The sequence below is a fragment of the Pelecanus crispus genome, chromosome 20, assembly GCF_030463565.1.
Source record: "Pelecanus crispus isolate bPelCri1 chromosome 20, bPelCri1.pri, whole genome shotgun sequence".
Taxonomy (NCBI): domain Eukaryota; kingdom Metazoa; phylum Chordata; class Aves; order Pelecaniformes; family Pelecanidae; genus Pelecanus; species Pelecanus crispus.
In genome coordinates, this window is record NC_134662.1 from 6,512,361 (window position 1) to 6,533,825 (window position 21,465).

At 50.3% G+C, this 21,465-nt stretch overlaps 1 protein-coding gene across 1 annotated transcript in view; it reads left to right on the forward strand.

Moving 5' to 3' along the window:
- Positions 1-21,465, forward strand: part of PTPRS (protein tyrosine phosphatase receptor type S) — a 225,264-nt gene that overhangs the window by 183,036 nt on the left and 20,763 nt on the right. The window contains 11 exon segments of the mRNA XM_075723865.1: positions 5,766-6,071; positions 7,517-7,710; positions 8,150-8,176; positions 9,988-10,105; positions 13,677-14,267; positions 14,937-15,034; positions 15,555-15,808; positions 16,215-16,308; positions 16,538-16,753; positions 18,569-18,726; positions 19,740-19,751. Of these exon segments, the coding sequence (XP_075579980.1) occupies positions 5,766-6,071; positions 7,517-7,710; positions 8,150-8,176; positions 9,988-10,105; positions 13,677-14,267; positions 14,937-15,034; positions 15,555-15,808; positions 16,215-16,308; positions 16,538-16,753; positions 18,569-18,726; positions 19,740-19,751 (2,068 nt within the window).

Here is a 21,465-nt window from a genome sequence, read left to right on the forward strand (position 1 = left end):
TCCCTTTGCTGACCCCGACAGATGAGGTGTGACCAAGAGCGGAGCTGGTGCATGCTTTGGGGGGACGATGGGAGGCCAGTTAGCACCATCCACTTGATGGGGTGGGGAGCGGCGAAGAGCCTGTTGGCGGGCCGCGCGGGCCCTGGGTGCTGAGCATGCTCAGGGAGGACGGCACCCCACCGTCGCGCAGCGGCTTGCCTGTCCGGAAGCGGGGCATGAGCAGCGGAGCAGGGAGACAGTGGGGCAGTCGGGAGGAAGAGGAGAAGGGAAGGTGATTAATCAAAAGTCCAACGTTTTCACCAGCCTTTGGGAAAGCAGTCCTCGTGCTCTTTTCCGTGAGCGACTTTGTAGCCTTGGGGAGGAAGGCCTGCTGGCCCAGCGAGCGCTGGGAACGGTCCCATTTGGGCTCCAGCAGAGCGGGAGAGAGGAGTCGTGTGGAGGCTGTGGGGGAGATACTAATGACACCAGGATGGAGCGTATGCAACCAAAATGTGCTGGTTTTAGTTTAATGGATTGTCTCCCTTCACTGTTGCCCTGGGGACAATAACCCTGGATGGCAATATTTCAACCTGGGCTTTTCACAGATCTTTGCTTTTAAATGAGGTGTTTTTTCACTGCATGAGTGGCTGTGGCAGCTGTTCTTTGTGTTTTCTGTCTCCTCTCATCTCTACTAAATCACTCCGCTGCAGTTTGGAGTAGCCGGGAGCAGAACTAACTCAGAAATGGCTCTGGTCACCAGTGTGAGGAGAGAGAGCGCCTGCTCCCATCTCTCAGAGTCCTTAACAAGGGAGAGCAGCGGGCTCTCGGCTGGGCGCCTGCCCCATCTTTCCGTTTTAATGGTCACGTCCTGCTGTCTCTCTCTTTCCCCTGTCTCTCTCCTCTTTCTCTCCCCCCAGCAGTGGGAGGAAAGGGGAGTCTGTTTCTACATAGACAGAATTCCTTACTGGGGCTTTCTCAGGCCTCCAGTCCATTCAAATATATTGTGTTTTCTTTCCTTCAAATGTTTTTCCCCTTTTTTCCTTTTTTCTTTTCCCCCCCCTCCTTGCTCTCTCTACATATCAAAAGAAAATTCTTTCCTGACTCTGCTGCAAATCTGCTGGTTCTGATCCCAGTATGGTACTGTCAGATGGAGCATCACTGTGGGGTGGGGAAAATGAACTGAAAGGGCCTGAAAAATAAGTGTCAAGCTTTTTCACACTCTGCTGCTGTTTTCCAAGGGGTTTCCCTCCTTGAGATCCGTGGGGATGGGAGGAAAAGAGGGTCTGGGATTTGTGCTTTCTGGTTCGATAAAAACAGGCTGGAAGAGGGGTGTGGGAGCTGATGGCAGTAGGGCTTAGTGATGCTGAAAATTTTTCCCTAAAGGGTGAAGAGAAGGGGATCTGGGAAAGGGGAAGGCTTTGGGGCTTTTTCTAACTTGGCACCCGCCCAGAATGTGGCCTGGTTTATTTCTCTGTAGCTCAGCTTTCATAGGGATAGTTTCATTAATTTAATGCTCTTAAGAACATCAGCTGGGAGCTGTCAGTGTCCTGTAACACGGTGAAACATTTTTTCCTGGCTGGCTGTTGGAGGAACGAGTCAATTCTCACTGGTCCGGGTGACATCCTTCGGCTCACAGACCTTCTGGCTCGGGACAGGCTTTTGTGTCTTCCCTCTGCAGCTCCTTTGCCGTTCAGCTCCTCCTTGGCCCGCTCCATGGCTCCTCTTTCTTTTCTCTTCTGCTGTCTGCTTGCCTGCCTGCATGCTCTCGCAGCCCGATGAAACCAGCTCCCTGCTCCCTGTCTGTCTGTCTCTTGCTGGGCGGTTTCACACCACGATGGCATCTTGTCTCTGCAACGGCAAAGCCTCCTTGGTCCTCCTGCAGCCTGCCGAGGCGTTCGGTGCTCTTCCCCTCCTAGCTCAGCTGGCAAGCATGTGCCTGCATGCCGCAGCCCTCCCTGCACTGCACACCTTTCTGCACAACACCCCCACCTCCCTGTCAGGGTGGCTCCTCCCGAGCATCATAACCAAAGTAAAATCCATTAAACTAAAGGTAAAGTATCTTTTTCTTCTTGAAGTAGCTGGGTTTTAACTCTTCAAGTACCAGAGACGTAGATTGTAAAAATAACAGAATCACATGGTTGGAGGAAGCTGTTTTGCCCCTTCTAACTAGCCGTGACCTTCCCAGGGCTCCTTGGCAACTCCCCTACTCAGAAATTTCAGAGTGCAAAGCATGCGTCAACAGACAGGGGTGGCAGGGTGGGTGCTGTGAGCTGCATGTGCAGGTGTAGAGGAACAGGGCTTTCTTACCCCTGTTCCTTCCTAAGAAAGGGTGTTTTCCCCCACCCATTAGCTCTGCTCTCCTTCCCTTCCCCCTTCCTCACAGTATATGAAGTGAACAAAACTTATACAAAGTCTATGGTACCTAAAGGGTTAAAAAACATTGTATTGTACAAGGTCAGTAAGGGTCATTCTTGTGGCTTGGACAGTCAACTTAAAGCATGTAAAAGATGCAGTTCAGGTGAGTACTGGCTGGTCTCAAGCGGATTCACAAATACAGTCCACCCTGTCGCTGCAGGCTCACACCCACGTGCGTGGATCTGCGCACGCTCCTCTACGTCCTGGAGCCCATGGGAGGGCGGGGAGGGGTTCCCAAAGAGCTGTCTGCCTGGTAAAAACACGGACCAGCAGACAAAGATGATGATCTGCTGGCCGGGGAGCTCCTGCCTGTGCCGTGGCTCCCTTTCCAGCAAAGGGGCTTGTTGCAGAGGTGAGTTCGCAGCCTGCGGTTTGGGCTGCAGTGCTTTGCCTCCTGCATACAGCTCCCACCTTCTCGATGCTGTCCCCACGCGCGCACGCACGTCTCCAGGGTCACGCAGGTTGGGCTGGATTGTGAAGGAAACTCACAGTGCCATGAACTCCCCAGATGCATCTCCAGTATGGCCGGCCAGCACTTGGTGGCTGTTTTCATCCAGGTGCTGTAGTCGATGAGAGTGATGGGGAGGGGGTCCGGGTGGGATCTGGGCCTTCTCCCCCATCACCCGCCCACCCCGCCTTTTTGACCAGAGAAAGTGCAAACCATCCCAAAAGGAGGCCTCATTCCAGGGCCTCTCGGTAGGTCCCTGTGCTGGAGCGTAGAGGGTGAGTGAGCGAGCGAGCGTGACCACGCGCAGCAGCTGCCAGTGCAAACAGTGAACCCAGGTGCCAGCTGGAGCTCCGGCTCTGCTTACGGGGGCTTTCAGAATGAGTTTCAGGATGGAAAGGGTAGGTCAGGTCAGACCCTCTCTGCAGTGGGTTTCTCAGCCGTGGTGGCTTTGGCTGGACTGCTAAGCAGGAAAAGTGGCTTTTAACACTACCAGCCCCTGATGGGGAGAAAAAAGAAGCGACCAGCATCATGGCAGGCACTGGAGGAAGGTTGAGTCTTCTCCTCCGTACCCTGAAAGGGACTTGAGTTGCTTCTGGGATGTGGGAAGGAGCGGTGCACCTCCATTCTGGAGATGTTGGTGCTGCATCGATCACAGCAGGTGGAGAGAGCTGTAGGGGGGAGGAGATCCGTCAGAGGGAATCTGCCGCCCTGCTCTCTGGGGTCTGCACAGGTAGCTTAGCAAAAGTGAACGGACTGGGGTCCAAAATTGCCATTGCTGCAAAGCTAGGGTTCTGCTGGCAGCGGGGGCGTAACTCAGGGGAGCTAGCAGTGGGGCGGGGGGGCGTTTAAAAGCCAGTCATGTGCAGAAACCCACCAGGAGCTTGGTCTGGCCTCGTAGCTCAGTTTCTCTTGTCCTCTCGTAAGAAAGTCTTATAAATTAGCAGTTGAAGCGTGGAAGGTAGGTAAACAGACTGGGAATGTTCTGGAAGGAGTCACTTTTTATATCAGTATTATTTTATTTTTACAATTTCCTTTCTGATGTTTTTTATTTTAAATTACTGGCTTGATTTATGTTTTATTTTCCAGTTTGTTACTTTTGGTTTTGTTTGTTTGACATACTGTATTATTTTGCGTGGCTAGCCATGGCCGGGGATCGTCACCCTCTGCAGTGGCATTTCTGAGGATAAGGGTTTCATTCTGCCGTTTTAAATACAGCCAAAGCATAGCATTAAAGCATGAAAGTAGGAGGACAACACCCAAAATGTCCTACTGGACAGAGTGCTCAGCACCGCAGTGTAAGGACTATCTTTACACTTTCTGCAAAACCCTCTGATTTCTGTTTGATGGAGGCATGCACGAAGCACGTGGCTTTCGCTCCAGTGTGAGCTGGGAAAAGTGTGACTTGATTTAGCAGAGTCCTCACGGCAAGCTGGGCCTAAACATCTGTTTGTGACTCAGGGATGGGAGTAAGAGGTTTGAAAAAACCATTCCTCTCTAAAAGAGCTTTTTGTTGATTGAAAAGCAAATGAGAAATGGTGACCAGCATTTGTCTACTCCCTTGCTTCTTGCAGGTGATGCTTTGGGGGCTTATAAGGACGCCCCAGTTTCTGGCAGTGTCTGCAGAGAGTTAAAAGCTATTTATTGCAGTTTGACTGTATTGGATGAGATTGGATTTGCAGATTTGCCTTGAAAATGTACCACCCTCTGCTTACCTGGGCTGATTGTAATTAGTGATTGAAGAAAGTCTGGTGTAAGATTTCCCAAAGTGCCCAGGCTACAGCTGGGGTACAGAAGCGGCAGACTCTTTGTCCAGACTTCACCAAGGTCTCAGACCCGTGGCACCTCCGTCAATAAACCTGTGTTTCTTGCAGCTCTCCCTGTATCTCAGGGCACGGCCATGGCATAGCAGTGTGCGCCCTGGCACGTAGTGTCTGGCGGAGCTGGTGTCAGCGTCCTGCTTCCTACTGAGCAGATCACGCTAAAAATTACCTACTGCAGCTCGGTAAACACCAAAGTGAGCAGCCCTGCACTAGAAAGCTGTGGTTTGCACCTTCCCCGTCTCCTGAAAACCGGCCCTTAGACAGTTGTCTGCTGCCACCGTGAGAACACGCGGCTCGTAGGGCCGCATCTCCAAAGGTGTCTTCCTGGGACTTTCAGAAATACCTTGATGTAGTTTAGGCAGTGAGCGCAATGGGAGTTAGACCTGCTGCTGCTGCTTCTGAAAATCCTACTGGGTACCTGAATACCTTCTCAAACCCGCTGCCTCGCTCCTTTGCAAGTCTTTTCTCTAAACCCCTCCTATCTAAACACGTTGTGGGCTCATCGCTTGGCAGTATCCTCGGCATTACCACCGTGGTTTTTCGCCTCCTTCAGTCTGTAGGCAACTAATAACTTCCATCTGGAGGTACAGGCTTGTAAATTTAAGCCTCCTGGCAAAAGATTTGCTTTTCTTACTTACTTTTCACAGATCCCTTCAAAGAAATTCAAGATCCCAGAGACTGGAGTTTGGAAACAAGTGCTTTACCAGGGCAGGATTTGCCAGACTGCTGTAAAACAGGGAGTTAAAGGAAAGGTCTTCTATAGGGTAAAGCTGGGTGCTTAGTTTTGTGCCAGGCACTCTCGCTAGAAGCAGCAGGACCCCTCTTGGCTAGCCCGCTTGCTGTTTTAGTCCTTTGCTTTAGAACATTTCAGTTTTGATGCCCCATTTCATTTCCGTTGGCTTTTTTTTCTTTTCATTTAAAAAAAAAAACCACAACAACAAAAAGCTCTCTTCTTTTTTAATTTTATCTTCCTAAACCAAATTTTTGTATGTTTTATTTTAGATTTTTTTGTTATCATTTTCCTTTTTTTTTTCTTTTATCTTTCCCATCTTTTGTTTTTTCCCCCTTCTTCCCTTTCCCTCCTGAATTTTCCCCCCTCGTAGAACCGTCTGCCCCCCCTCAAGACGTAAAATGCGTCAGCACCAGATCCACCGCCATTCTGGTAAGTTGGCGGCCGCCTCCGGCCGAAAGCCAAAATGGCGTCCTGGCTGGATACAGCGTCTACTATCGAGCACTGGACTCTGAGGACACGGAGCTTAAGGAGGTGAATGATATCCCCCCAAGCACCAGTCAGATCCTACTGGAGTCCCTGGAGAAGTGGACAGAGTATCGCATCACTGTCGTGGCTCACACGGAGGTGGGGCCGGGCCCGGAGAGCTCGCCAGTTATCGTCCGGACGGATGAAGATGGTAATTGCACTTTTTCTGGTTTTCTCCTGAGTCCCCTGGTGAACACGTGTCCCTGGAGCGGGCTCTCGCCACGCCGGGGGGGACGCGTCGAGTCCCTTCTCGCGGCTGGCGCGTGGCGCAAGAGCAAAGCCCGAGCGGGGCCTCGGCACCGCCTGCGGTCCCAGGGTGCAGCATCCTTGGCTGCCATCTCGCTGAGCCCCTCTGAGCACTGGGCCTGCAGGGTTGTCCCTCCCTGCTGTAGGGCTGTGGTTTTGAATTTCTGGGTGGTTTCTTTAATGTCAAGCCACTGAGCCTCGACTGCACCGCTTTTCCTGAAAAGATGCTTTTACTGAGCAAGCAAGCAGCTGAGGCAGCAAGGAAATGAAATCAGAGGAGACAATTGCTGCCAGAAACTGTTTTAAAATACTAAGAGTTCTTCGCACACAGTCCTTGTTACTAGCTGCTCTTTAAGTCAAAGTTCTGGTTAGTGGTAATAAGGAAGATTCTCTTCCTTAAAGTTTAAAAAAACCTTCAGTGACAAACAGTTTAGACTCCAGTTCAGTGGCCCAGCTCAGAGACTTTTAGCACTAACATGGACAACAAGACTTGAACTTTCCTGGTATTTCTACAGTAAAATAAAACCAGAAAAAAATGTGAATGTGTGCATGAAGGGAGAGCACCCTCACTGTGAGGGTAAGACCCTCAAATAATACAGGTCAAGTAAATAACATAAGTAAATTCCAAACTTCTCAGGCTTTCTTCCTCCATCCCAAATAAAAAGAATTTTAAAAAAAGCAACAGGTTTGTCCCCAGTGCGTGTCCTGTTTCCCTGACCATCTGCCCACATCCAAAAGGACAGAATACCTGCTCAGAGAAAGCATGGTTTTCTTGCAGAGGAAGCTGTTGTGCACTGTATTATTATTATTGTTGTTGTTATTTTTATTATTGTTATTATCTCCAAAAATTCAGCCAAATTCCATCCGAGATATTTCTTGTTTCCTGTCCTGAGATTATGCAGCAGCTGTAACCACCAACCCACCCACCCTGCCTGAGAGACAAGGGAACTCCAAGGGCAAGTCCCCCCCTGCGTCCTCTCCACCCTAACATCCCACAGGCAGGAGCAGAGCTTTTCTGGCTCATTAGAAATTGGCTTTGCCCTCAGAATGTGATCTGGAACTATATGGTTTCTTCCAAACTGGGGACAAAGCAGCCTGTGGAAGAATGGCTGGACTATGAGATGGACCTTCCTTCCATGCATATCTCCGAGCCATGGAGATCAGATCCCCCAGGACTGCTTCCCTGTTTCACTGAATAAAGGCCAGTGACAGATGATGGGATAGCTAGTTCATTGTCTCCCCCTCCTGCCAGGGCTGTAGATTCAGTGTGCGTATGTCCCATAGGTGAAGTGACAGGCTCCAGACAGACATCCCCCAGTGACTCTTACCCCTTCCTTCCCTTCCTCGCAGTGCCCAGTGCGCCGCCTCGGAAAGTGGAGGTGGAGGTCCTGAACTCAACTGCCATACAAGTGTTCTGGCGCTCTCCAGTCCAGAACCGCCAGCATGGCCAGATTCGCGGCTACCAGGTCCACTACGTACGCATGGAGAACGGAGAGGCCAGGGGGCTGCCCCAGATCAAGGATATCATGCTGGCTGACGCCCAGGTAAGCACTCGCCTCCTACTCAATCTCCTCTCGTGGAAGGTTTGAGGGGGTGGGTGCTCCAGCTGCCTTGTCTCATCCCAAGCAACATAATGCTGGAGAAAGTAGATGAGTGTCTCTGTGACAAGGTGTATGTTGTCTTTCTGCAGTTCATTTGCACTCCCAGACAATAGCTATTGTGGAAGGATATGAACTGCTGTCCCAGCACTGAACTAAATACCATCCACCCTCCCTGTGTCTGGGAAGTCTTTTAAGACAGGCAAAGGCCACAGTGGAATCTACTAATTTCTCCCACTCTACTTCTTCCTTCATGCTGGCCTGGTAACTTCTGACCTTGTGTGGCTGCTTGCTCAGGGACTCCTTCCTCATGCTGTGTCTCTGTCTTTCCCTTCTTTCCCCTCTTGTATTCTCATGTGCAAAACCTCTCTTGTTCTCTGCCCAGTGGGAAACAGATGACACTGCTGAATATGTAAGTAAAAAAGTAAAAATCCTCCCATCCTGGTTCTGTCCCTTCCCTTCTCCCAATTCCTGATGTGGTGTGATATTTTTCTTTCCCTTTTTTTTTTTTTTGCAGTGCCAGTATGCCTGCTTTAAAGCCTGTTGTTGGTGTTCCCATGCATTGTCCCTACCATGTTCACTTTGCTCTGCCACCCTGTGTGATTGTGTAGTTTGTCAGCACGCAGCAATACTGCAGGGTTTTCCCTTCGGCTCTGAAGGAAAGATGAGTCTGCTGCTCCTCCATGGGAAAGCAGATGGGGGCGTTGAGTTTGGGTCTACCTTGAGCAGATGCTTAAAGATGGGCTGGTCTGCAAGCACCTCTGGCTTGTGTCTGAAAAACATAGGCTGGTAAGCACTGGGTATTCAACGCCCCATAAGTCCTAAGCTATCAGGGCATGAACAAAGGCTTTGTGCCCTTAAAGGGCCAAGATTCTTAGACACTTCTTGATACAAAGCGCTGAATCACTGCTGATGCTTTTACCTTTTAAGTAGACCTTAAAATCAGCATGGCTGTTTGGCATTTGCTACCTCTGCTAAAATGCTAAACGTTTTCCGTGATCTCAGAGCGACAAAGCAGTAGGAGAAAACATTTCCTTCTTGAAATGGCAGGGTCCCGAGATAATGCACTACTAAATTGAATGTATTCATGTCTCCTAGAGATTGCCACGTGCCCTACAAAAGTGAGGGGCCTCTCTTTTACAGATGGAGAAACTGAGTCACATGAAAGGCAAAGTCTCTTGCCCAAAATCTTAATAAAACTCAGTGGCAAGTGTGAAAGCAGAACAGGTTTCTTGACTTCTAGAAAACAGACCTGTCTCTGTAGCTAATGGCTTCCAAACTTGATCAAAATTGCGCTGGTTTGAAGTTCTGCTCTTCTACTCCCGCTCAGCTTTGCGGGCAATACAGGTATTTTCAGGAGCAGCAAATTCTTCCCAAGTGCTGCCCTGAGATTAAATACTGAAAGCACAAAGGGGCAGTGGGAGGTGAGGGGAGAGGAAGGCCACGAAACGTGCACAACATTCGCATCTCCCTCCTTTTCAGGGCCTCGGAGAAAACCCTGCTGCATATGCTCTCATCCTGTTTGATTTAGCACGGGTATTCCTTTTTACAACACAGCCCTCTGAAGGGCTGAATGCTTCATGGGAAAGGTCTATTCTTGAGGCCAGTCTTCTGACAAAAGCTCTTGGGAGCCAGGTGTGGTCAGGCTGATAGAGGATGGAGGAAGGAGGGTGTTGGGGATTTAGCAGAGCTTTAGCGTGCAAGCAGAAAATGTCGTCTTGCGCTTTGCGTTAAAGCAATCCCTTTAATATTATGAAGGCGTTAAAAAGTATCTCTGAGGAGAGAAGAGAGGGGGGAGGTGGAGAAAAAATGTAATCTCCTTGAAACCGCTGAGACCTCCTCTGAGACGGCATAGTGAAGAGGAACACTTTGAAGAGCGCAACAGCATTTTGATGGCTGAAGCAGTTTGTGTTGAGATAGGGAATGCGTGAGAGGTAGACCTGGAAGAGGACACATTGAACCAGGGCCCTGCAGAGACACGCTGTGTTTACAGAGGGGCTGTTTGCAGCTGGGATGTGCATGCCTCTCGCTAAGGGAACGTGGCCCTCATCTTCCTGCCAATTGCCACATCTACCCAGTTGCCCCAGAGCGTCTCGTGGTTTCAGATTCAGTGAATGTTCCTGCATGCTAGAAAAGGGCTGAGACTCCTGCAAGGAGGAGAGGTCTACCCGTGTGTATGTACCTGAATATTTACATGATTTTCCTTTGCAATCTCGCAAACAGGAAATGATCATTGCTGGGCTCCAGCCTGAGACTGCATATTCCATTACCGTAGCCGCCTACACCATGAAGGGAGATGGTGCTCGCAGCAAACCGAAAGTCGTCACCACAAAGGGTGCAGGTAAGAGTCTCTTCCTGAACTGTTGGGATTCACCAGTTTCCTAAAGCCAAGAAGCTGTTTCTCCAGACTCAGCTTCTTTTATCCTACTCCCGTCATGAAGGACAGACTTGCAACAAATGCCATGCTGCCCCGAAGACAAAATTATTTCTTGTAAGGCAGAAACCTTTTAATTCCTCACAAGCCCACACTAAATGACATAATTTTCTGTCCAGTGCTGCAGAAAGCCCAGCCACACCCAGAAATGCAACAGAGGATGAATTCATTGCTTGTAATCTCTTGTGCTGTAACTTCCAGCACACCAGAAACAAAGAGAATCTCTGCCTGGTCTGAGACTGTGTAGCTTTGATGGTTGGCGCACACAGGTACCCTGGGGAACAGGAGAGCCAGAGGTTTGCTGTCATCATGTTGACTTGCAAAGATCTGAAAAGTGGCAGGAAGACAGTGGTGGCTTATACTGCCCACTCTTCTCTTCCAGTATCGTGTCTGAATATACGTCCCCTCTTTGCTCAAGACTGGCGGAGGGAAAAGTACTGACAGTATTGACCTTTCCTTGCGAGCATTTCTGGGACATGGGCTCTGTCTGCACGTACCACCCAGATTCATTCCTCCCTTTGACCTATTCTTCGTGGCAAAGCATCTGCCAGCCTCAGTACAGAGGATGCGGTGCCAAGCTAGGATGGCAGGGCCTAAACAGAGGAATGACAAAGGGCAACAGCGTATCCCTTGCTCCTCCGAACAGTTGTGCTGCAGGCAGAAGGGAGAGGTACACGCTCCACCTGTCCTCTCAGCATCTGCATTCCTGTGGTTTCTGCTCTCCTGGCTAGACCACTGCTCTGCACTATGGGAAGGGTTTCGTGCAGTGGAGGGAGACTATGGTGCCTAGACCTGGAGTTGTCCCTCATCCAGCTCATCTCTTGTTGGACTGTGGTTACCTTCTCTCACCCCATTTTGCTCATGCTCTTTCCTTTGTTCCTGCTGTCAGATGATGGCTTTCTCCCCTTTTCATTTATTTTCTTTGTCTACTAACTTCCCAACCCTGGCTATCTGTTAATTTTCTTCTTAGTTTTGGAGCAGTCGTCTTTACCCTGCCTGTAGCAGCTGCATAAACTGACATTGTCCCTTGTTTCTGGGAGAATATTGCTCTCTGCCTCTGCAGGGGTCGAAGGCCTTCGGTCACTGCAGCATAATTAACCTGGAAACCTCCGCTCAGGCTCTGGAGGCAGCACAGACACTCAGCCAAGTGCACAGGACAGAGAGGGCTCAGGAGCCCTGGCCTGGAACACACAGGGCTGGAGCCACGGCTGCCCTCCATGCCCTTGCCTTTTCTCTGTCCTAACTCACATCTTCATCTCATTTTATGTTCTTGTGTTCAGACAAGTGAACGGGATTTCAGCCTTTCTGTCCCCTCTTGCCACTCCTGCCTAGTTAAGAGAACGGTAGACAAGAGAACAAGGTTGCTTTCCAGGACACCAACTCTTGCAGATGTTACAGCAGGGTACATTTGGATGTCAGCATCCAGGCTCCTGTCCTCACGCCTTGTAGTGTAAGTGTGCTGTCAGAAGCCTTTTCCTTCACTCGGCCTCTTCTCCTTCCCGCTCCGGCTTTGCCCATGTTTCTTCTCACCAGCTCCCTCTTCTCATGAGTTCTCTCTTCTTGTTGCCTTCTTCCAGAGGCTCTCTACCCTTTTCATTTTTCTCTCTTGGAGCCTTTTTCTCTGCCTCCTTCCCTTGTCACTCTCTCTTGTCACCCTCCCTCATCTCTCCCCATTAGGATTTGCAGTGCAGGTGATCAGTCACAGAGGGATGTTTTCTCCAGCACAGCAGCTATTACCCAAAACTCAATTTCCCCCAACTTGAAATAGCTATTTTAAAAAAAATCTTTCAAATGGCTCTGTAACATTCTTATCTTCTTTGCAGTGTTGAGTCAATATACCTTCTGAGAGGAGAGATTTCTTTCTTTATCATTCAGGGCTAGGGGCTGAATTTAAATACAGTAATACATCCAATTTTCTCCTTTACTGTCCAAACCAATTGCAAAATAAAACACTTCCCCCCCACATGCTTTCTTCTCACCTTTCTTCCAAACAATATTTGTTGTGCAAATGTAATATTTTCAAGCTCAGATGATTATAGTAACATTTTTGATAAAAACCGAAACATAAAGGTAATGGCATTGTTTTTCTCTTTAATGTGTTTCTTCGGCATTTCCAAGGGAGGCTCTCCCAGCACTGCTCCCTAGCCATTCTTTGGCAGTTTGAAATGAATAAGGCATTTGTTTCAGAGACAGCCCCTCATCCCCCTGTTCAGACATCAGTCGCTGCAGCAGCAGGCGGAGTGGTTTCCCCAGGCTGACTCTGCCAGGCTCCCTGACATGCCCTGCCGGCTCCCTCCTGCTCGCTTCGTTAGCCGCACTACGGCTTTCCAACCTGCCGACCCTCAGTCGGACTCGTGCTGCGAGAGTGGGATGGGATCTCTCCTAACTGCATTCTCTCTCCTCTTCCTGTTCAACCAGAAAAAATACCGAGACAGAGGGAAGGAAATTAGATCTCTAATAGTGGAGTTGAGTGTAAATGACGCGTGAGCTGCTGGAATTAATGCTCTGGTTTCTCCAGCTTCAGGAACCTCTGGGCCTGCACGTGTCATTTCACTGTGGCTGTGGGCTTGCTTAGCAGTCGGGCGGTGCCAGGGCTCATTAGACAGAGGCACGACACTGCTCAGCTCCTACGATATCCCCCCAAACGTGGAGGAACTAACTGACAGGTTAAGGAGGGAGCTGACTGAAAACACACCACCACTCAGCTTTTCCCCTTCCTCCAGAGGAGAGCAACTACACAGAATAAGCAGCAACTCTCCCTGCCCTCTGCTTCGCGCAGATTTTGGGCTCTGTTTCCACTCTCTGTGTGATTTCTTCTCTTTGTACCCAACTGGGTGATCAGATGCCTGCCAGACTCGCTTAGCTGGCCTCATGCCTGCTGCTCAGGACCTGGGGCTGCCCAGCCTTCCTTTCCCATCCTTCATTACTTCACCCTCAGCTGCTCTGGACTTCCCAGCCTGAGCCAATCTGTTCCAGTCTCTTTCTGCATGAGTTGTGCTGTGCAATGGAGAGAGAGAGGACGACAGGAGTCTGGGGGACTCCTGTGTTCGTTCTTCCCTGCCCTGGGAAGCAATCTGCTCGGGTGTTTAGGTTAGGAAGCTGGGAGTCTGGATTCCTGAGTTTGTTCTTCCCAGCTCTGGGAGAGTATGGGATCCCAGCGATAAGGGAGGAGCTGTGCACACCTTTCCATCCTGAGGAAAGGGAAGAAAAAAATAATTCCGGAAATGTGTCAGCACCTCACAGCTGACACGTTGGCAATGCACCTCATTTCCTAAACTTGATAGAGACCATCCACCTGTACAGCGGGTGGGTAGCAGCAGCAGCTCGGTTTACAGGGGGATACACTAAAGTACACAGACTCAAGCTGAAACCTTGCCACTGATTTGAGGAACCTGTTGCTGCAGCTTAAGAGTCTCTGCATCTCCTCATCAGCCACCCTGTCCCACGTTTGACTGAAGGTGTCCCTCTTCTCTCCCAGTCCCAGGCAAGCCCATCCTGTCTGTGCACCAGACAGAGGAGAACACTCTTCTGGTGAAATGGGAGCCTCCCTTGGATGCGGAAGGCCAGGTGATGGGCTACCGGCTCCAGTTTGGCCGCAAGGATGTCGACCCCCTGGCTACCTTGGAGTTCACGGCCTTGGAGGATAAGTACACTGCTCCCAGCATCCACAAAGGCGCCACGTATGTTTTCAAGCTGGCCGTGAAAAGCCGGGCTGGCTTTGGGGAGGAAGCTGTGCAGGAACTCACCACCCCTGAAGACATCCCCAAGGGTTACCCCCAAATCCTCGAGGCGAGCAACATCACTTCCATGTCGGTCCAGTTTGGCTGGCTCCCCCCCGTGCTGGCCGAGAGGAATGGAGCCATCGTCAAATACACCGTGGCCTACCGGGAAGCCGGTTCTCCCGGCAACCCGCTGGAAAAAGACCTGCCCCCCTCCCCAGAGAACTCGTACACCCTCAACGGCCTCAAACCCAACACCGCCTATGATGTTAAAATCCGTGCTCACACCAGTAAAGGCCCCGGGCCGTACAGCCCGACCGTCCAGTATCGGACGTTCCAGCTGGATCAAGGTAGGACTTACCGGTTTCTCCTCCCTCTCTCTCCTTGTAACCGGGGCTGGTGCCGGGAGGCAGAGAGCTGGAGAGGTCAAGCCAGGCTCAGCCAGGCTCGTGAGTAAATGCAAAGCACTGGTTTCACACTCAGTCCCTCAGCTCCTCTCTGCCTTGTGACAGGTAAGTCCCTTTTACCGCTTTCTTCTAAGTTAAGTCCGGACACCCTTCTTTCACTGGCGCCTGAAGTGGGGGGCCAGTCGCTATACAGGTGGGAAGAGCATTTTCTTCAGCTTTTGCAAACAGCCAAAAGAAAACAGAAAAATCAAAAAGCCTCAAAACATGACCTGGGATGGGTTTCCTCACCTGAGCATGCTCAGAAAGCCAGCACCTTGTTCCTGCAGCAGCCACCCAGACCCATAAGTGTGTGGGCAAAGCCACGCACCCTCCCTCACCCCTCCCTGGGGTTAGGCGTGGGGACAGGGAGCACTGGAGATGGACCTTGGCAAAACTCAAGCAAAGTGTGGAGGAGGGAGCGAGCCCTTCCATTCCTGCAGCGGCAGCCAGACCCAGACTGGCAGGCCCTTTTGCCAGTGCCTGACATTCTCTTCCTTCTCTTTCTTGCTCTTTCTTCCCTCTGCTGCCTTTTCTTCTCCTTTCTCCCCTTCCTCCTCACTTTTCTCTCAGCAGTTTTACCCAAAAACTTCAAGGTGAAGATGGTGACAAAGACATCTGTCCTTTTGAGCTGGGAGTTCCCTGAGAATTACAACTCTCCCACCCCATACAAGGCAAGTGGAAGGGAGGAGTCAGAGCTGTGTTCCTTCTCATTTTCCTGGGAGTCTTGTCTGTTGGTTTGAATATGAGGTTGTAAGAGGCAGGCATTCTGATTCCTGCCTCAGATATGGGCAGATAATGGTTAATCACTAGATCAAGGAGATGGGTTGAAAATCAGGGCTGTTGGGCTGCATTCCCACCTCTGTTACCAAGCCATTGCCTCCCTAGGCAAGTTACCACAATTTTCCCATTTCCAGATAAAAATCTCTCTTCCCAGAAAAGTCTCAAGCCTTTGTCCTGCATCTGCGTTATGCTTGGGGACCCTGCGGTGGGCAGAAGAGACAGACGGCTCCCCACTCAAATGCCTTCTGTTCCTGTGTTTGCACCAGCTCCGGCAGAGCTGGGTGGAGCATGGCACAGCTGTGTGCCCCATGTTCTCGGCAAACCGAAGCAATGGGGAGGAAGGAGTTTGGGTGCTTGAGCAGTATCAGCCTTGCTCATGGTACAACTTTGCTGCCTCTTCACCTCCCACAGATCCAGTACAATGGGCTGAATGTCGATGTGGACGGCCGCACCACCAAGAAACTCATCACCAACCTGAAGCCCCGCACGTTCTATAACTTCGTTCTCATGAACCAGGGCAATAGCATGGGTGGCTTGCAGCAGAACGTCGCTGCCTGGACCGCTGCTGACATGTTATCAAAGAAGCCAGAGGTGACCCACAAGCCTGATGCTGATGGCAACGTGGTGGTGATTCTCCCAGATGTGAAGAGCTCTGTGCCTGTCCAGTAGGTTTCTGTTGAACTGCAGATGTGGGGTGCTCAGTTTATGTTGCAGGGGTCAGCCCTGATGGCTGGAGTCCACAGTACAAACCCGCAAGGGCAGTGGCAAGGGGCTGTGTTCCCTGCATTTTTAGCCTTGCTTACTGTTGTCTTTTGGAGCTACTTCCCTGAGCTAACAAGGGGTGCTAAAGAAATGCAAAGGGAGTAAGTAAGGAGACATGTCATATGGGGCTGCCACTGAATCCAGGCTCGCTCCAGGAGCAGCAATAACAAAAATAAGGGGCTTGCTGGGCTGGGCCAGTGGGGCTGTTTGGGCAAACCTAGCCTTCCACATCAGTGTGTGCACTCTCCTCTTCTGTGGCTCGTAGAAGATTAATTCCTTCTATTTCTTCTGATTATTCCCAACTCTTAGGGCTTACTACATTGTGGTGGTGCCTCTCAGGAAGTCCCGGGGAGGACAGTTCCTCAGCCCCTTGGGCAGCCCTGAGGAGATGGACCTGGAGGAGGTGAGTGTGGGTGAAACTGAAGGCAGTTGTAGGGAGAGAGCAAACAGCTGTAATGGACGGGGTGGTGACCTGAGAGCCTGGGAGGGGGAGTTTTGGGGTGTCTGCGCTCCACGTTCTGAGTAGCTAGGGTGTGGCCCGTCTGAGTGGGATGGTTTCGCTCTCCTTCCTTCCTGCTCCCTTGATGGTGCTGAAGGCATCAGGGCTTAGAGTGTTCCTTTGCTTCCTCCAGCTCGTTCAGGACATTGCCAGGCTCCGGCGCCGAAGTCTGCGTCACTCCCGACAACTGGACTTCCCCAAGCCCTACATTGCTGCCCGTTTTCGCTCCCTCCCCTCCCACTTCATCTTGGGGGACATGAAGCACTACGACAACTTTGAGAACAGAGCCCTGGAGCCAGGGCAGAAATATGTCATCTTCATCCTGGCAGTGCTGCAGGAACCTGAGGCCGTAAGTGCTGCCTGCTTTCTCTTGCCCTCTTCAGATGCTTGTGCCCCTCCATCGCCATTATCGACCAGAGACAGCAGCTGCTCCCTTGTGAGCTGCCAGGAGCCCTGGTACCTTCCGGGCATTCTCCGTAACCCTCTCCCACCAGATGCCAGAGCTTGAGGTTTTTTTTCTTTGTAAAGACCTTCCAGTCCAGCTGTGGAGCTTTTGCATGTGGCTGTTGGAGCTGTTTGTGCTTGTGTCAGCATGCAGCGAACGCGCTCTTCCAAGCAGACAGGCTAATGACGCAAGCATCTTGTGCCCTGCTTCTGCATTTTGCCAGTCTTCGTAGGCAGTGCTCGCTACACTTGTGGCTCCAGATTTGAGTCCAGAATGGGCAGTACTGAACTATCCACTCAGGACTGCTCTCAAGTTCAGAGATCCCTAGGTCAAACCCCTTCACAAAGAGTAATTCCTTGTAAAGGCTGTCCTTGTATTCCTCAGAGCAATGACCCTAGACATCCTGCTTTGAGAGCAGCATGTCACATGCCCTGGTCATTACTAAGTTTCCTGCCAAGCAGAGGGGAGCATTTTTTTATGGAAAACTGCGTATGCTCTCTGCTCTTTTTACCACTTCAGCACCTCTGCTGATTTCAGTGGTGCTGTGTTTGGCTTTATGAAAACAATTGTTTGAATATTTATCTGCCTCCTCCCTCATGCACAATAGGAAGCAGTCTAATACTTTGTTGTTTTTAAATCCCCCTATGGAGTTGTAGCAGGGAGCTATTTGAAATTAAGGATTTTCAGGGGGTTTTTTCCCAAATAAATGTTTAGTTGTGTATTTGATATTAAAGGATTAGGCTGACACGCTTCTGAATGGGTTTCTCAATCGGATTACTGCAGCTTGTGGTAATTTCTGCTTTAGAACAAGGTACTGCATACTTGCTCACAACAGCCTGGATTCACAGCAGCTCCAAGTATGTAGCAGTATTTCAGTCTTGCTGAGAGCTGATAGAGTTTAAGGACCCAAAGTGCAGATCTCCTGTTCTTGTCCTGTCCCAGACTTTTCACCCAAACCCCAGGGCATGCCGGTTCTCCTCTGTGCATTTTAGTTTCTGTAGTTTCCGTGCGGGATGGGAGGGAATGCACCCTTCCTGGGGTGGGGAGATTGTAGCACTCATAAGAACAAGCAGGCAGTGCCTGTTAGTTAGGACTCTGATGGGTCTGAATGTGCCTCTGATTCTCCTCAAGAGCCCAGCTCACTGCAGAGGGAGCAGAGGAGACATACTGTATTTTATTAATTTACATTTAATTGTAAGGGTTGGGTTTTTTCAGTCACCAGACCAGACTGTTTCTAAGCATTAATTCTTGTTTTAATCCCTTCCCTCTTTCTCTGTAATCCCATCTGACTGTCAAAATCCAGATGGTTACATGAGAGCTTGGAGAAAGTGTTTGTATGTTTGTGGCAGTGGAGAGGGGTCAGGGACGTGCTGGAACAGAGGCGTAGTCAACTGGTTTTCTAAAAGCACTTTCCTGGCTACAAGATTACGTGAGCCATAGGCATGAGCCAGTCTACAACTTCATGTGAATGTGATCTTTCAGTGGTCTGTCTTGCCGGGAGCAGTGGAGGAGGAAGATAACCTGGCACATCGATGCTCACAGACAAGAGGTTTTTCTATAGATTGAAGAGGGCATTTTCTCTGTTATTATTTGGTTTGTGCTGCAGAGAGCTCACATCCTCTCTAGCAGTTTTTCTTGTGGAATACTGTATGCTTGCCCATTGTTTTCAGTCCCCATTCCATCTCTGAACTCTGTTCCACAATCTTTCATGTCTTCCAGACTTTTGCTGCTAGTCCTTTCTCCGACCCCATCCAGCTGGACAACCCTGATCCACAGCCGATCATTGATGGAGAGGAGGGCCTGATCTGGGTCATCGGGCCCGTCCTGGCCGTGGTGTTCATCATCTGCATTGTCATTGCCATTCTGCTCTACAAAAAGTAAGAGATGCTTCTTGCCCAGACCTGTGGCTGTTCTGAATGTCCCCAGCTCTAGCCTCTAAAGGGAATTTCCTCCTTGGTCCTGTAGTTGTCAGCTGAGGGCAAATCCTTCCACCAGCACCAGAGAGAGGAGCCCTGAGGCACAAATGGTGAAATGGAAGGGTCTGACTGGCACAGGAGAGATTAGCAGTGGATTTTTTGCAGGGACTGGCTGCTTCAGAGTCTGCCCCATGCGGCATGTGTGCAGTGAGTTTGGCAGGTCTCTTGCCTGTCTTCTCCAGAAAAGCTGCTCACAACCACAGTCTCGGGCTCCCCTTCCTGTGCCCTGTGTGTGTGTGCACAGGGCGGGTGATGCACAGAAAGCACCTTTGTGCTTTGGATCAGCAGAAACCTCCATTGTTCCCACGCTGGTTTTCAGCTGGAGTTGGGAGACAAGAGCGGCAGCAGCAGGGGTGTAATGTGAGTCTGCAGGAGAGAGGAAGGAACAACCCCTGGAAATGTCTCCCTTTTCCTTGCCTTTCAGAGCAGCTCATGGTGTGTGGCTGGGAATGGGGGCCCCTTGAGCACACACTGGCCACACTGTGCAGTGAAAGAGGACAGGAAAGGAAGCAGATGCTGAGCAGAATAGATCGAGAAAAGGGGGAGGATGGCAGCTGTGGCCAATGCAGGGGTGTCCTTAGCTTGGGACATCTAGTACCCGGGATGGAGGGTGCTCTCTTAACCCTGCTCCATCTTTCCTCTGGACAGGTGTGTTTGCTTATGCACATGGGTGTATCTTTTGCATCCCAGCATGCGTGAAGCTGCTGGACAAACAAGTGCTCTGGGGTCAGGGACTCAGGTGGTCCTTGTTGGTGTTCATTAGCACTGATCTAACTGGGTAATCTTTGCTGGTCCCACCTTCCACCTGTGTTACCAGGGGTAGAGCTGAGCAAATGCTTCCCCTTTCCTCTGCAAGTCCTCTCTAACCTGAACATTTGTCTTGTCTTCTCTCCACTTGCTGCTTTCCTGGACAGCAAGCCAGACAGGTAAGAGCACCAGATTTGCCATTTACTTAGGCTCTTTCTTGCTGTGTGTTAGGCAGTGTTTAGTGTCTGTGGTGATGGGGCTTTGCTGGTACGGTTCCTACCATTAGACCTGTCCTAACGGACACCCTGTGTCAGACTAGCATGGGACCATGTTTGAATCAGGGCAGAAAAAGCAAAAGAAACCCCAGCTTCCTCCTGCTTGGCCATTCCTAAATACAGTGGCCCTTTCTCAAGCTGAGCAGCGGTGACAGTAAACGGCTCATAAAATGTTGGGTTAATGGAGCAGAGAAACACCCATTTGTGTTGCAGTCAGAGGTGAAAGCGGGTTTTCTCCATGTCTGACTGCTCCATACAGGCTGTCCCTGAGCCACTGGCATACTGGAAGCAGAATCTCACCAGCTGAGCTGTCCTCGCCCAGTTGCAAAAGCTGTTCTTGCCCCATCAGCCAGGGATTTCTAACAGAGTTTGTTCATGACTGCAAAAATGAGACTTATTTCGAACCATTTTCAAGGCTGGGAGAGCTTTCACTGGAAGTGACTTACGGGTTTAGTCAATGAACTATTAACAGCAGTTTCAGAACTGCAGTAAAAATAAACTATACCCAAACCACAAAGTGGTGTCATTCCAAAATGCTGCCCCATGCAGTGCTGGCAGGGCTCATGCCACTTCTTCTAGCTATTAATGACATTAAGAGACAGCTAAAAATGTACTGAATAACCTCCTCTCTGCCTAAGTAATTGCCATTATTGCTGCAGGGATATTATTGGAGGCTTCTGTGCAACCCAAGCAGGAGAGGCAAGGAGCTCTACAGCCACCTTGCTAGAAGGGCTGGGACAATATTTGCAAGCCTCAGGGTGTGGGTACGTGTTCTCTGCCCGCTGGAGAAGTTCTGCTCCCAGCAGCTTGTCACTGTTCCCTTGCCAGAGGTTATCACATCTTCAGATCAGCGCTGGGCTTTGCTTCCAAATTCTTTTCAAGGAGAATGAGCCAGGTCAGCAAAGACTTTAACTGCCTCAGCTAACCTAACCCATTTTGAGCAAAGTATATTAGGAAGCACTTACATGTGCAGCTCAGCTGGCAGGTTGGAGCGGGCTTCAGCTTCTGGCAAGGAGGTGAGACAGATCTCAGCAGGCACAGCTGTGATGGGAGAGGATGTGTCCACACTCTTTTTTGAACCCAGATTTTTAGGGTTCTGCAGATCAAAAAAGGTTGAAAACCACTGCTTTGACTTCTCTGTCTGCAGCAAGGCACTGAGAGCTCCTAAACAAGCCAACAGAGCAATATCAGTATTTTATGTCCAAGGTCATCATGGCCAAGAGATTCTGTACTTTTCCAAATGATTATGTTGGCTCTGGTTCTTTCAGGCTGAAAATGGCTTGGCCAGAATTGGAAGGTTTCTGCTTGCAGACCTCTGCAGAGTTCAGTGGAGGCTTTTCTGGGCGGGGAGGCTGAGGTGTGAGTTCACAGCACCTCAGCTGCTCCTTGCTGCCAGCCTGTGCTTCTGCTGTGAGAAGGGGGATCTTCCAGGCTTGTCTGAAAGCTGCTGGGTCATTGTAAACCCATCAAATAGAGCACTGACAAAACCTTCCAAACCTGATCCCTTTTCTGATGCATTTTATGTAATTTACATCCTTGGCTGCATCTGGCCCTGATTTTGGTGGGAGCTATACTCAGGTCTGAGCATGGCGTGAGGAGCTGAAAAGACTAAAAGGCC